General features: G+C 43.1%; 1 protein-coding gene and 1 pseudogene across 3 annotated transcripts in view; one reads left to right on the top strand and one right to left on the bottom strand.

Annotated features, from left to right (window-relative positions):
- Positions 1 to 1,982: 1,982 nt before the first annotated feature.
- Positions 1,983 to 13,960, bottom strand: LOC308341671 (small ribosomal subunit protein uS5-like; annotated as a pseudogene). The gene is made up of 4 exons: positions 13,821 to 13,960; positions 10,925 to 10,931; positions 3,265 to 4,026; positions 1,983 to 2,024 (listed from the first exon to the last, which is right to left on the bottom strand). The product of its transcript is annotated as a small ribosomal subunit protein uS5-like (transcript).
- The window catches only part of ZNF326 (zinc finger protein 326), a 38,287-nt gene continuing 37,330 nt past the window's right edge, over positions 13,814 to 14,770 (top strand). For both annotated transcript variants that reach the window (XM_080801511.1, XM_080801512.1), the window contains exon 1: positions 13,814 to 13,974. In XM_080801511.1, the coding sequence (XP_080657637.1) occupies positions 13,959 to 13,974 (16 nt within the window). In that variant the 5' untranslated portion in view covers positions 13,814 to 13,958. The remainder of the gene's footprint in view (positions 13,975 to 14,770) is intronic.

Here is a 14,770-nt window from a genome sequence, read left to right as displayed (position 1 = left end):
TCCCAGTGATGAATGGTGTGGAGAATCTTTTCATAAGCTTTTGGCCATTTGTATATCTTATTTTAGGAGGCACCTGTCGAAATATGTTGCCCACTTTAAAAAAATCAGGTTGTCTTCTTATTACTGCATTATAAGAGTTCTTTATATTCTAGATACATCTCCTTTGTCAGATGTATGCATTGCAAATATATTCTCCTAATCTGTGACTTGCTTTTTTTCTTTTCTTAATGGTATTTTCCAAAGAGCAAAATATTGAAATTTTAATAAAGTCCATGAATTATTTTTTGAAATGTCAAAAATAAACCCCACAAAAAAGAATGAGATTAAATAGTGGTTAGTGCAGTTTTTGTACCGAGCGCATAAAATATTTCAATTCCTTGGTAATTGTCAACTGTGTGTTAATTAGAGTATTGGATTAAACAAAGCATCCCTTTTCTTTATTGCCTTGGCTAACAGAATTTGCTATACTTATGTGTCCTCATGCAGTGACTCTGAAAGTCATCTTAAGCCCTTTCCCCCTTTTAAAGAAACTTCATTGGGAAATATAGAGAAAAAAAGAATACATCAGATCTCTGCTGACCATTTATTCCAGAATACCTTTTCCCTAAATGAGCACTCTATAAAAGTCTGTCAAGAGTTATAATGAAAGCCTATAACAAGTGCTTATTACTATCAGACAGTATGTGCTAAATGGATTCTTTTCATTTAGTTCTTACAAAAATGACCCTATGAATGGGTCACCATTGTTATTTCTACTTTTGTTGTTGTTGTTGTTATTTCCACTTTATAAAGAAACTTTTCAAGTTCACTGAACTGAATGGAGAGCTAGGATCTAAACTCCAGCTACAGATGTGTCTATATGCTTTATTTTTTTAACTGACTGAGCCACCCAGGCACCCGTATGCTTTATTTTTTTAAATGACTTATTTATTTCAGAGAGGGCAAGATGGGCAGTGGAAGAGAGAGGCTTAAGCAAACTCTGCACTGAGCACAGAGCCTGACTCGGGGGTCAATCCCACAACCCTAATACCAGGAGCTGAGCAGAGACCAAGAGTCCAAAGCTTAACTGTACCACCCAGTGCCCCTGTGCCTGTGTGCTTTAATTACCACCCGCCCTTTACTCATTCTGTGAGTTTTCTTTGGTGCATTGAGAGTTGCATTATGTGTAGATTGTAACTTAGTAGTGTAATTCAATTGTTGTACTCTAAGATTATTTACTACCCAGTCTGTATTCTGATTTCCCCCAGTTTCCCAACATGTCCCCAAATATATTTTAACACCAATATTTAATCCCTATTAATAGCATGTTTGATGCTATTTATAGGCCAATAATAACCAGCCATTACATCTCAACCATATATTTTTTATTTTTAAATAGCATTTATAGGGCTGCCTCCTCACCCTTATTTAGGCATTTGATTTTAAGGATGAACCTTTTTGAGATTTTTGAATATTTCGTTTCAACTGCAAAATGAATTTTTCCAATGTAGAGACTTCATTTTTAAACTCACACTTGCCACTATTCTTAAGTAAAAAATTCAAAGATTCTGGTATTGAACCTTCTAATTCTCTGACAAGGTAGAGCTCAAAGAACAAGACTCGAAGGCTAGAGAGAAGTTGCTAAGGGAGACGAAGGCTGTCTCTCATAAATAAGAATTTTTTCTGAGTCACAGCTGTTCTTCGGCATTTTCAGAAAAAAATAATGCAAAGTAGTGGAGCCATGTAGTCATGAGGTCTCTGTGCCTCACAGAGCTGACTTCTGGGAAGGGGTGGTGCATTTTCCACATGGGGCTGGGAGGGGTGGTAGAGCATGTTAGCGCCATGAGCATTGATGATTGAATATGGCAGTTATTAGGCTCTGCAGTTACATATTCTAACGGTTATCCTGGGGGGAAATGTCTAAGCAGAGTTGCAGAAGACAACTATAGGACACTCAGTAGTCCCTCTTCCTTGTTACTTTGTGCTTTAAAAATTAAATAAGGTCAAGCATACCATGAACATTTTCCTTTCTCCTTTTCAGTTTCCTGAAGCAAAAAACAACACAGAAATTAAGGGGTTTGGAAAAAATTCCTCTGTCTTACATTAATTACTGAACAAAATATCACAAAATTATGACCTTTCTTCCCTTAATAATTTGTATCAGTGGGAATATTTAGGTCATAAAACAATTTGGGAAGAATGGTATTCTGTACAAAGGACATCTACTACCTTCTGTAAGAGCATCATTCATTTCCAGGTTTGGGGCACATATTTTGTCAAAAAACAAGAGCCAAACCTACCTTTCCCAGGCAGTTTTGGAGTAAGAGAGGGAGTACAAGGAGAAGAGTGAGTTCCCAGAGTTAGTAATTTTGTCCACTGATCCCAGCCAGGCAAGTAGATCCCTGGAAAAAAACAGTACAGACCCCTTCCCAGCTACAGCTCTTATCCTCCTACTCCATCCTGCCCTTGTCTCCATACCTCTTTTTAGAGTTCCTGCAAGGATGTGGTTGGAGGGGAGGAAATTGTAGAGAAGTGAGTGGAAAAGAGCTCTTCAACACTCAGCATGAGGTGTAGGTCAGAAATCTCCTTGGGTTGACCTTACCCATTTTCTAGTCTTCTTGCTTCCACTTGTTGGTTAAGTGATCTTAGAGAAGCACCCCCTTGTCTGCATCTGAAAAGTTAGAGGTTGGGATTAGAGCTAGATGATCTTCGAATGCCTTTTAAGACCTGACAACTGGGACTCTGTTCTGTAATTCTTTGGTACAGCTTGAACTTTCTTCATCCAAGACAATGCAAAGCAGCTTGTGCTTTTCGTAGGGATCTGTTTTAAAAGATGTAGGCACCTTCCTTTTAAAATAACTCACTTTTCTAACTCATAGATTTCTTTAAAAACAAGTATGGGGACTGATTGGTCAGAATAATGTGCTTCTAGAAATATCCAGTGGTAAGAAGGTCATTGATTGATCAAATGCACTCTTGCTTTCTCCTTAAGGACTACATATTGGCCAGAGTACGACTCCATATATTTTTCCTTCTTTCCTTCCCTCCTTCCTTTCTTTTTAACAGGCTTTAATCCACTTTCTTTTTCTTTTCTTCTCTTTTTTTTTAAGGTTTATTTATTAGGGAGAGAGAGAGAGAGATCTCAAGCAGGGGGAAGGGATAGAGGGACAAGCAGATTTCCCGCTGAGTAGGGAGCCCGATGCGGGGTTCAATCCCAGGGTCCTGGAATCCTGACCTGAGTGGAAGGCAGATGCTTAACTGACTGAACCCCACCACGCACCCCACCTTATTTTTCCTGTATAAGACTGTGGTGGCCACAGTGGGAGCCAGGGTCCTCTGCACAGATTCTGGTGTGATTCTCTACAAGATGGTTTGTGAATTCCTGATAGGGAGACTTGGTGCGCACAGTCTCTTTCCAGAGGTCAGGGGTGAGATAGCTGTAGGTCTTGGAAATGGCATAAAAATGACCTCGGCCAAGTTGCCCAGGGCGGCCATGCAGCCCCCAGCCGGGGTGTAGCAGTTGTCACTACTGGCCATTGTTGGAAGCTTCTTGGTCACAGGGGCTGAGACAACCCCTCTGGGGGCAAGGATAAGGTCCACGAGCACAGAGCCATAGCAGCAGGTCACCTTATATGGGACAGCCTGGGCCTTGCCAACCTTGTTTCCCCCATGTGTGGGACAGTGTTGACCTTGTTCCCCCAGCCTCACTGCATGGGTGTGATGGATGGCCCCACGGTTGGCAGTGGCTACCTCCTCAGAGAACTTAACACCCCGAGGTATCTATTGTGATTTCCAATGGCAACAAATGCCTTGAACCCAGTCCGCTGGCCCACACAAGGCTGCTTCTGCACAGGCATCGTCTTCAAAACCCCGTCCTCGAGGGATCCCCTCAGGAAAAAAGTCAGTGATCTCAGATTCCTTGATGAGGGAGAAGAAGAGGTAGATCTCCTCTAGGAACTTGATCTTCATGTCCTTGACTAGGTGGTCCAGCTCAGTGACAGTGATCCTCTCCTTGTCCTCAGTCTTGACTTTGCCAGCTCTATAGCCCTGGCCTCGTCACCCCACCCCCACCCCTGCAACACCAGTGTATCCATTTGGTGTTTTCTCTGTGAAGAAGCTACTTTCCTTTCTTTAAGCCTGCTCTCAGCTAGCTCACTCTTCATCAGGACTGCGGATGGAACTGTACAAAAGGCGAAGTAAGCTTCTCTTTCAAGACAGGAGAGTGAGCCTATGTGCATTACCTCCCTGCTAAGACTCCCCTGGAATAAAAATAAACAGGTATGGAGAAAAGTGTGTGAGGGGAAAGGATAGAAGCCAATGGAGTGGAGATTTAAAAAAAAAAAATGTCTGAAAGATAAAAAGTGAAAGGGGAGGATTATGGTCAGATTAGGCAGAAAGTACCACAGGCTAGAATATACAAGGTAAAATGGCAGTTAGAAACTTGAGAAAAAGCAAATTCTGAACAATGAAGTCACAGGCCACACATGAAGCAAACTACAGCTAGACATGAATATAAGCAGTTAACAGAGTGTAAGAAAAGGCAATCCATTTGACCTTGATGCTAGAAATAGCCTAATTTGAGAGACCCAGGGGTTATAACACTGGGTTTGTAGAAAAATGTCATCCTAGTATATTAATATTGAACAATGTTCCCATTGATCATAAAATATATACAGCATATTGGCTTGTTTCCATTATTTTATATGTTAATAAATTTTACTTTTTTAAAACAGTTTTAGATTTACAGAAAGATGTAAAGCTAGCAGAGAGTTCCCCTATTATTAGCATCTTAAAAATTTTTTTTTATTGATTTATTTGACAGACAGAGATCACAAGCAGGCAGAGAAGCAGGCAGAGAGAGAGGGGGAAGCAGGCTCCCTGCCGAGCAGAGAGCCCGACCCAGGGCTTGATCCCAGGATCTCGAGATCATGAGCTGAGCCAAAGGCAGAGGTTCAACTCCCTGAGCCACCCAGGCGCCCCTATTATTGGCATCTTACGTAAGTATTATCCATTTGTTCTAATTAATGAATGAATATTGATACATTGTCGCTTACTAAAGTTCATGTTTTATCAGATTTCTTTAGTTTTTCCCCAATGTCTTCTATTCCTATTACATTTAGTCATCCTGTCTCTTCAGGCTCCATTTGGCTATAATAGTTTTTCAGGCTCTCCTTGTTTCTAATGACCTTGATAGGCTGAGGAGTACTGGCCAGGTATTCTGTAGAATGTCCCTCATTTGGAATTTGTCTAATATTTTCCTTATGATTAGATTGGGGTTGTGGGTTTTGCAGGGAACACCACAAAGGTCAGCCATTTTTGTCACATCAAACCAAGAGCACATGCTATCAACATGACTTATTGACTTAGCACTCTTACTGACCTTGATAACCTGACTGAGGCTGTGTTTGCCAGGTATTTCCAGTGTAAAGTTACCTGCTCCCCATTCACACTGTACTCTTTGGAAGAAAGTATATAGGCTTTTAACTTCTTCTTCTTTTTTTTTCCCAAAGATTTTATTTATTTATCTGACAGAGAGAGAGAGAGAGAGAGAGAGAGAGCACAAGCAGGAGGAGCAGCAGGCCTCCCCACTGAGCAAGGAACCCAATGCTGATCTCAATCCCAGGACCCTTGGATCATGACCCAAGCTGAAGACAGACACTTAATTGACTGAGCCACCAAGGCACCCCTAGGCTTTTAACGTCTAAAGCCAACCTGTAGACAAAGTAAAAAAAAAGCATATTTTGTGGTTGCAGTACAGAAGGTAAATATTAACAGTTTTGCTGGTGGTAAAGTGGTACTGACAACAATGAGAAGCAGAGGAGAAGTGGAGCCATGGGAAGGGGGGCCAATACCTTCCTTTCATAGAAGAGGAAACACACAGATACTCTATTAAAAGAGATAGAAATTTGAGTCCTCATTTGAAAACATGAAAGTTTAGTTCTAATAGAGGAAATAAAAAGCTATTATTGCTATTAAAATTTGGAAGAGAAGGATAGTGTGAGATACATGCTTGTTTTCAAACTGTGGAATCAACTGAATATCAGTTCACTAAAGTTGGTAATGTAAGAAGAGAGGTAATAGTACAGCGGAAGGAAATGCCACATGATCTTGCCCCAGATGACACCAGAGTTTTCACTGGTAGAGGGGACCCGAGCTAAGCAAGGATAAGAGGAAAGGCTGTTGCTTTTCATTGGAAGTTCTTTTATACTGTTGCATTTGTTACCATGTGCACAAGTCGTTTGCTTTAAAACCAGAGATGATGTGTAGGGGGGTGCCGGGACTTGTACTAGATCTCCTAGTATGACCCCTTTTGCTAACCCACCTTCGATCATCCAAACCAAGCAGCCATTCACAGAAACCATGCTACCATGGTTTTGTTGTGGCAGGAAACTTACTTCTGAGAAAGTAAAGGGGTAATCTTCTTAGGTCTTTGATTTGTAGGAAAGGCATTACCTTAAAAAACAACAACAAAAACAAAACAAAAAACCTCCTTTTGTTTCCCTTGAAATAAAGACTAGGAAGATTTCAGTTGCAAAAGAGAAATTGGCTTTAAGATGCATCAACTGTCTCTGGTTGAAAAGTATTGGCAGTCAGTGGAAATCCTCTGTGTTTCCTGTGTTTAGCATTTATACAACATGTTTCAGTTTAAAAGCCCTTTACTGTCATTAGTTAATTACCTCCCAAGGGCTGCAGGGTAGTTATAGGGAATACTGGAACCAAGCCAGCTTTTAGAGCTCTGAGATGTACAAGTGTCTGTACCAGCCCAATTCAGATGTAGTTGTTATACCATTTCCCACACATGGATCGATTGGTTAATGTGTGGCTATTCAATCTCTAAAGTTCCATTTCTAAACTTGACATCTTCTCAATAAGTACAAGTTATGGACAGAAGAGAACTTATTCCAATAGCATCTCTTGTAAGTATCTTGAAAATCAACAGTGGTAATGGTTTTAGGTTTATCATTAAATAAGAATATCCAAAGTGAAGCCTAAATACTGGCACTTACTAAAAGTGACCTGGATGATTCTAGAGTAGGGCCAGGCTTGAGAACCACTCACTTAAATGGCCAATCAAAGTGCCTTCCCTTATCCCCAACAATAATTTTATCTACAATGAAAATGAAATACAACGTTTGGCTAAGGAGAACTAATTGAAATAGATGTTACATCTTGTATTATATCAAATACATATTTTACATTATAAAAGTGCTAAAGGGGAACCCAGGTGACTCAGTTGGTAAGTGTCCAACTCTTGGTTTTGGCTCAGGTTGTGATCTCAGGGTTATGAGATCAAGCCACGCATTGCGCTCTGTGCTCAGTGCAGAGTCTGTTTAGAATCTCTCTCCCTCTCCCTCTGCCCCTCTGCCTCCCCTCAATAAATAAATAAATAAATGATTTTTTTAAAAAGTGCTAAAGAAATTTGGAGAATATAGAAGAGTAAGTATGTAAAAATTGAACACAGAAAGAATCACTGTTCGTGCTTTACCATTTTTCTTTCTGTTCTATCTCTATGCTTTGTCTTTTAAAAATTTATTGGCATTGCTGGGGCGCCTGGGTGGCTCAGTGGGTTAAGCCTCTGCCTTTGGCTTGGGTTGTGATCTCGGGGTGCTGGGATCAAGCCCCACGCGGGGCTCTCTTTTTGGCGGGAAGCCTGCTCCCCTCCCCCCCGCCTACTTGTGATCTCTGTCAAATAAATAAATAAATAAATAAATCTTAACAAATTAAAAAAATTTATTGGCATTGCTGTTATCAGATTCCATAAACAATTTTGCATCTTGTTTTTCAAGTTTGCCATTATAATAAGCATTTTCCAATGTTCTGTGCTTTAAAAGATCATCTCTAAAAACAAAATCTACTGAAATGAGGCAAACAGGGGAATTTATATCCACAATTGACCCAAAATAGAAATTCGGGTACTTTCAAAGAGGCTCCCAGGAATATTCTCTACCCCATGTCCCTTTAGAACACTTCAGACCAGCAGGAACTAGATAGACAGACACGTGCTCCGGTTCTGTTGTCAAACCTTGACTATATTTGGTGTGTGGTGCCCTCTAGTGGGTGTCCTGGGGCTGTGCCCTTTTTCTGTTGATAAACTGTTGGCTAAGGAAGGGGTTTAGATTGTATGTGTACATGTCTGAATTTCGTTTCTTTTTATTTTTTATTTATATTTGTTTCCCTAATATAGAATTGAAGTTATTTAAATACAGGAGCTGACTGCGGATCTGTTTCCTTTTTATTCATCCAACAACATTTTAAAGTCTACCATGTGCCAGGTATGGTGCTAGCACAAAGATGAGATCTTCACCTTCAGGTGGCTCATTATCTAGTGGGAGTGTCACAGTCAGGTGGGATAACCTACTTACTGAGTCCTGGACAGTCCAATGGGAGAACTTGACTCCATGTAGATCCTGGCTCTCCTCTCTCTTCAATGAAGCATGCAGCTTTGGGAGAGACCTATGCAGCAGAACCAGGAAGAAAGGGGACACCTTCTTAGCAGGGCAGATCCACCAAATCAATTCCAGCAATCACTGGGGTTGACAGATGTCACAGACAGCTTGCTTTACATTTACTCAGAAGATTAAAATTTACGGTGGGCTAAACACATTAAGAAGATAAAATGAGTGGCAATAACTCAGACATTTAATTGAGCCCCTAGAAGGGAATAAACCTAATTTTCATAAAAATGTATATTTTATATAGTGCATATCTAAGGAAGAAAGGTAATGCTTACATTTTGAAGGTTTTTTTTTTTTTAAGATTTTATTTATGTATTTGACAGACAGAGATCACAAGCAGGCAGAGAGGCAGGTAGAGAGAGAAGAGGAAGCAGGCTCCCCGCTGAGCAGAGAGCCAGATGGGGGCTTGATCCCATGACCCTGGGATCATGACCTGAGCTGAAGGCAGAGGCTTTAACCCACTGAGCCACCCAAGTGCCCCTGTATTTTATTTTTAATGGAGGGAAAGAGAGAGGCGGGGAAAGGAGTAGAGGGAGAGGGAAAGAATCTTAAGCAGGCTCTATGCCCAGAGTGGAGCCCAACATGGGGCTTGATCTCATGACCCTGAGATCATGACCTCAGCCGAAATCAAGAGTGGGTCCCTTAACTGACTGAGCCACTAGTCACCCCAAACTGCTACATTTTGAAAGCAATTTTGCTTTTGGAATTTTACTTTGCTTTTGTGGGGAAGAAAATGCATATGAAACTAACTGAGTTCTTCTAATCTGAGGAAGGCCTAAAGCACAGAACAAAGTGGGGAATCTCTAAAGCAGTCACGATCCCTTCTTTGCTACATACTCTCTTTGACTGCGTTAGGTACTGTTATGCAAGATGATCTGTAAATTGGCAAAATCTCTCTTCTTTTTTTATCTGAGCACCTTGATGATGACATTGGGTCTACAAGGTTGGCTCCATATGACAATAGACCTAAGCATGACTGTATAATATTTGTCAGGAATATAGAACCAACAATTGCTCATTGCACAGTCTTGGACAAGTAACTTAATTTTTCTCTTTAACTTCCCTCATTTGGAAAGGATATAATCTAAGGCACGTCAAAGCTTCCATCAAAATATTTGGCACACAATAGCTGCTGAGCAGAGCATGATCGAGATGCATGTGTGGGCTCTGGAGCCAGGCTGCTTGCGTTTGAATCTTGGCTCTACTCTCTGTCTCAGTGGTGTGACCTTGGGCAAGTAACTTCACCTTTCTGGGTCTCAGTTTCCTTATCAGTAAAGTGAGTGACAGTACTACCTTCATCTTGGGTAGATAAAATGAGTTAACACATGTAAAGTGCTTTGAAATATTTATTAATATATAGGGTAATAAAAGTTAATTATTATTTTAATTGCTATTCCTTTTAGCTTTGAGAGACACTTGCAACTTTTCGAAGTTGCATATTAAAATCAGAGACATCATCTTGTCCTATGTATAAAACACAACCATTCAGTGCTATCAACACCAGCTGTTTTCAGCAGCTTTCTATTGCCATGGGCTCTGTAACCAGCTCTCCTTTGTTAAGTCCCACAGTAGGAATTACTTTGTTTATGTTAAGATTGGCTGCTTTATTTTAGGAGAGTCATTTTCAGTTCTTGACCTCCCTGAGTATTTATGAATTCCCTAAAGAACATGGGGAGGAAGAAAGAGTTATTTGGAGCAAATCAGGAAAGCATTGTGAAATTAGGACTCCCCTTTGTCACCCTATAGTCACTTACTCTCCAAAATCATAAAATCATAGGATGCTGTGCTTTTTTTTTTTTGCAGATGAAGCTCTGGGCATTTAATTTCGTCTCATTAGGTCTTTTCTTCAGTGGTGATTTTGTTGTCTCTCCTTAACACACAGTGCCAATGTGCTACCTATAGGCCACCTAAAAAGGGTACAAAGCAGGGTCTCTGAAGAATCTGAATAAAGAGTTACACAAGGTTATAACTAACTCACTACAAAGAATCCAACTATGCTAATCGCTATTAAGGTGACATGGAGGGAAGGGGCTTCTAACTTAGAGCTTAGGGAAAGGTTTAAAAAGAGGTCCCGTGATTATTGAACCTTGAAGAATGGCAGAGGAGGAGAGGGACCGCAATAGAAGCAGAGAGAGCAAGGTGAGCAGGGGCTTGTGAAAATGCATGGCTTGTCTGGGGAGCAGCAGATGGTTCCGTGTTGCTGGAGCAGAAGGTGTGTGGGTGGGGGCTTAGAAGATGAGGAACAGAGGCCCCTGGTTCCTCAGGGGGTCCACTCACCCAGTTCTTCTCAGGTTCTAGGGAAGGAGATGGTGGGGCTTCTCTGACAGCTCCCTCAGGATCAGGTCTTAGGGGTAGCCCCCCAATGCCTCCTTCTCCCTGCAGGCTTCTCTTGATCTCACACCACATATCCTTTTAACCTATGCACTTAAAAAAAAAAAAATAGTCTCTTCTCTTTTCCAATAGGCTTCGCTGGTCTGGTGTTGACTAACCTGCTGCCTATTGCGAAATGAATGGAAGATGTAAGGGCCAAAGACTTTGTGCAAAATGCTGGCCCCTCAGGATAAAAATCTAAGCCTAAGCAAGTGGGAACAGGCCCAGGAGCCTGGCTAGTTTCTGGGGAATAAGAAAGAGATAACAATGAAGGAAGAAAATGATGTTTGGCACATGGTTGGTGCTCAATCAATATTTGTTCGATGCAGAAATTAAGGGATGACTTGATGGACTGTCAGGTATTGCAAGGTGTCTCAGGTCTTGTGGGGGTAACTCAGGTATTGCCACCTTTGTCAGAAACTTCCTATTTGGGAAAGAGGAAGGATGGGGAGAAGATATCTGTGTATTCTGGCTCTCCAAGCATTTGTTCTGAGGCCAGATTTCTTCTGGAGTGAGGAGCTCCTTGACCAGTAGTTTTCTCTTTCAGAAAAGAAAGAAGTGTGTGTGTGTGCATGCACGCACATGCAAATAATACACAAATACAAATAGTGACCCAATTATTTATTCCTTACACTCACAACAAGACCCGAATACCACAGGTTAGAAACCATCCCTTTGACATGATGCCAAAAAAAAAAAAAAAAAAAAAAGGTAAAAAATGTCAAGAGTGCTCACTTGGACTTGATAAACATATGTGCTCAGCACTTAGGATACAAAGAAGACTTGGTTCTAAGCTCAAAGGGCTTTTAATGTGGATAGACATAAAGCCAAACAGAGTATTTAATGCAAGGGAGATAGTGTTCTATCAGCACTTAGCTCAGGGTCTTGCTACTGCGAGTATGGTTGGACCAGCAGCAGCAGCAGCAGCATCTCCTGGGAAACCTGTGAGAAATGCAGACTCTTTGGCTCCAACCCAGACTGACTGAATGTGAATCTGAGTTTTAATGAGATTGCTAGGTGAATCATTTAAGTACTGGCCTAGCATGTGGGGATGGGATGTGAGAGCATTTCTTAGAGGAAGTAAATCCTGAGCTATGTTTTGAGAACAAGTAGGATTCACTGGGTGGTATAACAAGCAGCTAGAAAAGCGTAAGTAAAAGTTTAGGGGCATGAAGAAGCGTAGGGATGTTTGGGGACTTAAAATTGCTCACCAAAAAGGAGAAAGTATGGGAGAGGAGGAGGGAGAAGTGGAGGAAGATGGCAGCTTAGGCAGTGGTCAGATCCTGCTGCACATGCTCTAGGTTATGGAGCTTGTCCTTGACCTAATCCATAATAAAGACCCATGATGACATGTTCAGATTTGTGTTTAGAACACTGCAGCCCTGAGAAGCCTGAGAAGGTCAAGGCCAGTGGGCAGAGAAATGATTTAGGAAGCTACAGCAATAGTGTAGGAGGGAGAGAATGAGAGTTGTGCAGGTACCGTAGGTAGTGCTGTGGGAATGTAGAGAAGGGAACAAATTTAAGAAATTTTAAGAGGTAATAAGCAGATGAAAGACTTCAGTGTGGATGGGGGAGGGAGGATGGGAGAAGCCTGTGTCTTAACTAGATGAATCGTGCAGGCTTCCGGCTAGGACTAGTGGGTGGTTGCTCATGACACCACTAAAAGAGATGAAAGAATAGAGGAGGATGAACAGGTTTGAGAAGGAAAATTATGAGTTCAGTTTTCAACATGTTCACCTCAGGTGAATAGAAAACATGTATAGGAGGGAGGAAAAAAAAGAATAGAATAAGGGTGGAGAACTGGGTGATTCAATCGGGGTGGAGAAGGAAAGTGAGGAGGAAGAAACAATGCCCTGTGAAGATTTGGGGCTACAGTAATGCACATAATGTATCTGCAAATTTTTTCTCCAGTCCTATTTCCACAGGCTGCTGTTATGGAACTTGGTTCCAGCAACTGATTGGATCCTAAAGAAGAGAAAATTGTTTTGATTCATGGTTTCCCATCTTGTTATCAACCCATTGTTGACACTATTTGCTCTACTACAAAAGAAAAAAAAAAAGGAAAGAAAGAAAGAAAAGAAAAGAAAGGGGCGCCTGGGTGGTTGGGTCGTTGGGCGTCAGCCTGGGATAGCGCCCGCATCCGACTCCCTCTTCAATAGATCTGCTTCTCCCTCTCACTCCCCTTCTTGTGTTCCCCCTCCAGCTGTCTCTCTGTCAAATAAATAAATAAAATCTTTTTAAAAAAAAAAAAGAAAGAAAAGAAAGAAAAAAAATTACCCTGGAGTTAAGCTGCTGCAGGATCAGAACGAACAATTTTTTTTTTCCATATTGCCCTGTGGGGTGAATAATTTTGCCCACTTCCCCAACACTACTTCCAAAGTGGCAGTAACACAATATCAATATGTGTAAGGGTTTGTGCATAGTCATTCTTCAAGTTCTGGGCGACTTCTGTCACAAATCTTCCCTGTCTTTGAAATTTTACAGCCCCTTTTTATTTTGCACCTTAAAATTCAGAAACTGGTAATAACTTGTCTTGGATCATTCCCGTAATTATTTCCTATTCAGCAAGCTGTTCTCCTCGGCTCACACAGTTGTAAAAATCGTCCGGGACTTATGCATCCCCACAGCAAAAAACCCGTTAAGTACTTTAACATTTTCTGTACAGTCGTCACTAGCCAATAAAAAGCAAAAGGTCGGCACGTGGTTTATTAGTTTGGGCAGGAGGAAGGTATTCCAATCCAATCCTTTCGCTCTTGCCAGAATCAAACATGGCGGGCCGCAGCCAGAATTTCCCGAACACTCAGTTCGCTTTCCCGTGACCCTAGTCAGTCTTTCGCGCTCCTCTTTCCACCTTCCTTCCTCCTCCGACGCTCGGAGAGGGTCAGCACCCGGGAGCGTGACAGCCGACCTGCTTCCCGCCCCCACCCGAGAGTCCGCCCACCAGCCCGCGCCAACCAATCGCAGGCCGCGCTGCTGCGGCTGGCAGCGCCGGCCGGCCCCGCCCCTCCGCCTCACTGTGGCCTGCGGCTCCCGGGCCGGTAGCGCCGCTTTCGGTCGCGCGCACTGGTGGTGTGGAACCGCGGGTCCCGGGTGTTCGTCGCCTGCCACAGCTCTGCCCAGCGCCGTCGAGCCCGTGAGCCCCGAGCCTCCGCCATGGACTTCGAGGACGGTAAGCAGAGCTTCTGGCTGGTCGCCGCGGCGGGCGGGAGGCGGGGTGGCCGCCCCGGGGGTCTGTTTACGGTCTCAAGATGGCCGTGTGGGCTTTGTTCTGCGGGCCTGGAGGCCGCCCGCCCGCCGCGGGCCCAGTGCCCGGAATTGGCCTGTGTGGGGACCCGCGCGCCCTGTCGCGCCGGCCCGGCGCCCGCTGCCGCCGGGGACCTGGGAGTTCCGTGCCGGCCTCGGTGCGGGGAAGGGCGCGCCCAGAGCGCCACGGCCTCCGGACTGGGGCCCGGACTTGCTCCCGGGACTGGCCCCGGCCGCGGTGCGTGGAAATTGCCCCGGCGCCTCCAACTCCCCGGTGTCGGGCAGAGAGGAGAGTGGGGCCTCCCCCGCCTCGTCTGGCGTCCGCCCCGCGGGGCGGCGACCCAGCTCGTCCGTTTCGTAAATCCTCTACCCGGTGGCTTCTTAGCAATTTTCAGAGGCCCGATCACAGTGAGGTTTCTTGGCTTCGTTTAAGCTGAGTTTAAAGGGCGTCTGTAAGTGACAAGTACAGGTCGATATCTGTACGGAATGGAAATAAGCTCTTACCCGTTCGCAAGCTAGGATGTTTATCCACCAGAATTATCTGGTCGTTAATCCCTAATCTGAAATACTTCCGTGAACCAAAGCATTTTTCTTCTGGATTGTGTATGGATGGGACTTAAGTTAGTCAGAATTCTGGCACAGCATCACATGCCCTTCAAATTCAGTTCTGTGCCCAGCTGCCTGGGTTAGACTTACCGTTTAAATAAACTGTATTTCAGCAA

Source organism: Martes martes, assembly GCF_963455335.1.
Source record: "Martes martes genome assembly, chromosome: 4".
NCBI classification, from domain to species: domain Eukaryota; kingdom Metazoa; phylum Chordata; class Mammalia; order Carnivora; family Mustelidae; genus Martes; species Martes martes.
This window is presented reverse-complemented; position numbering and strand designations above follow the sequence as displayed.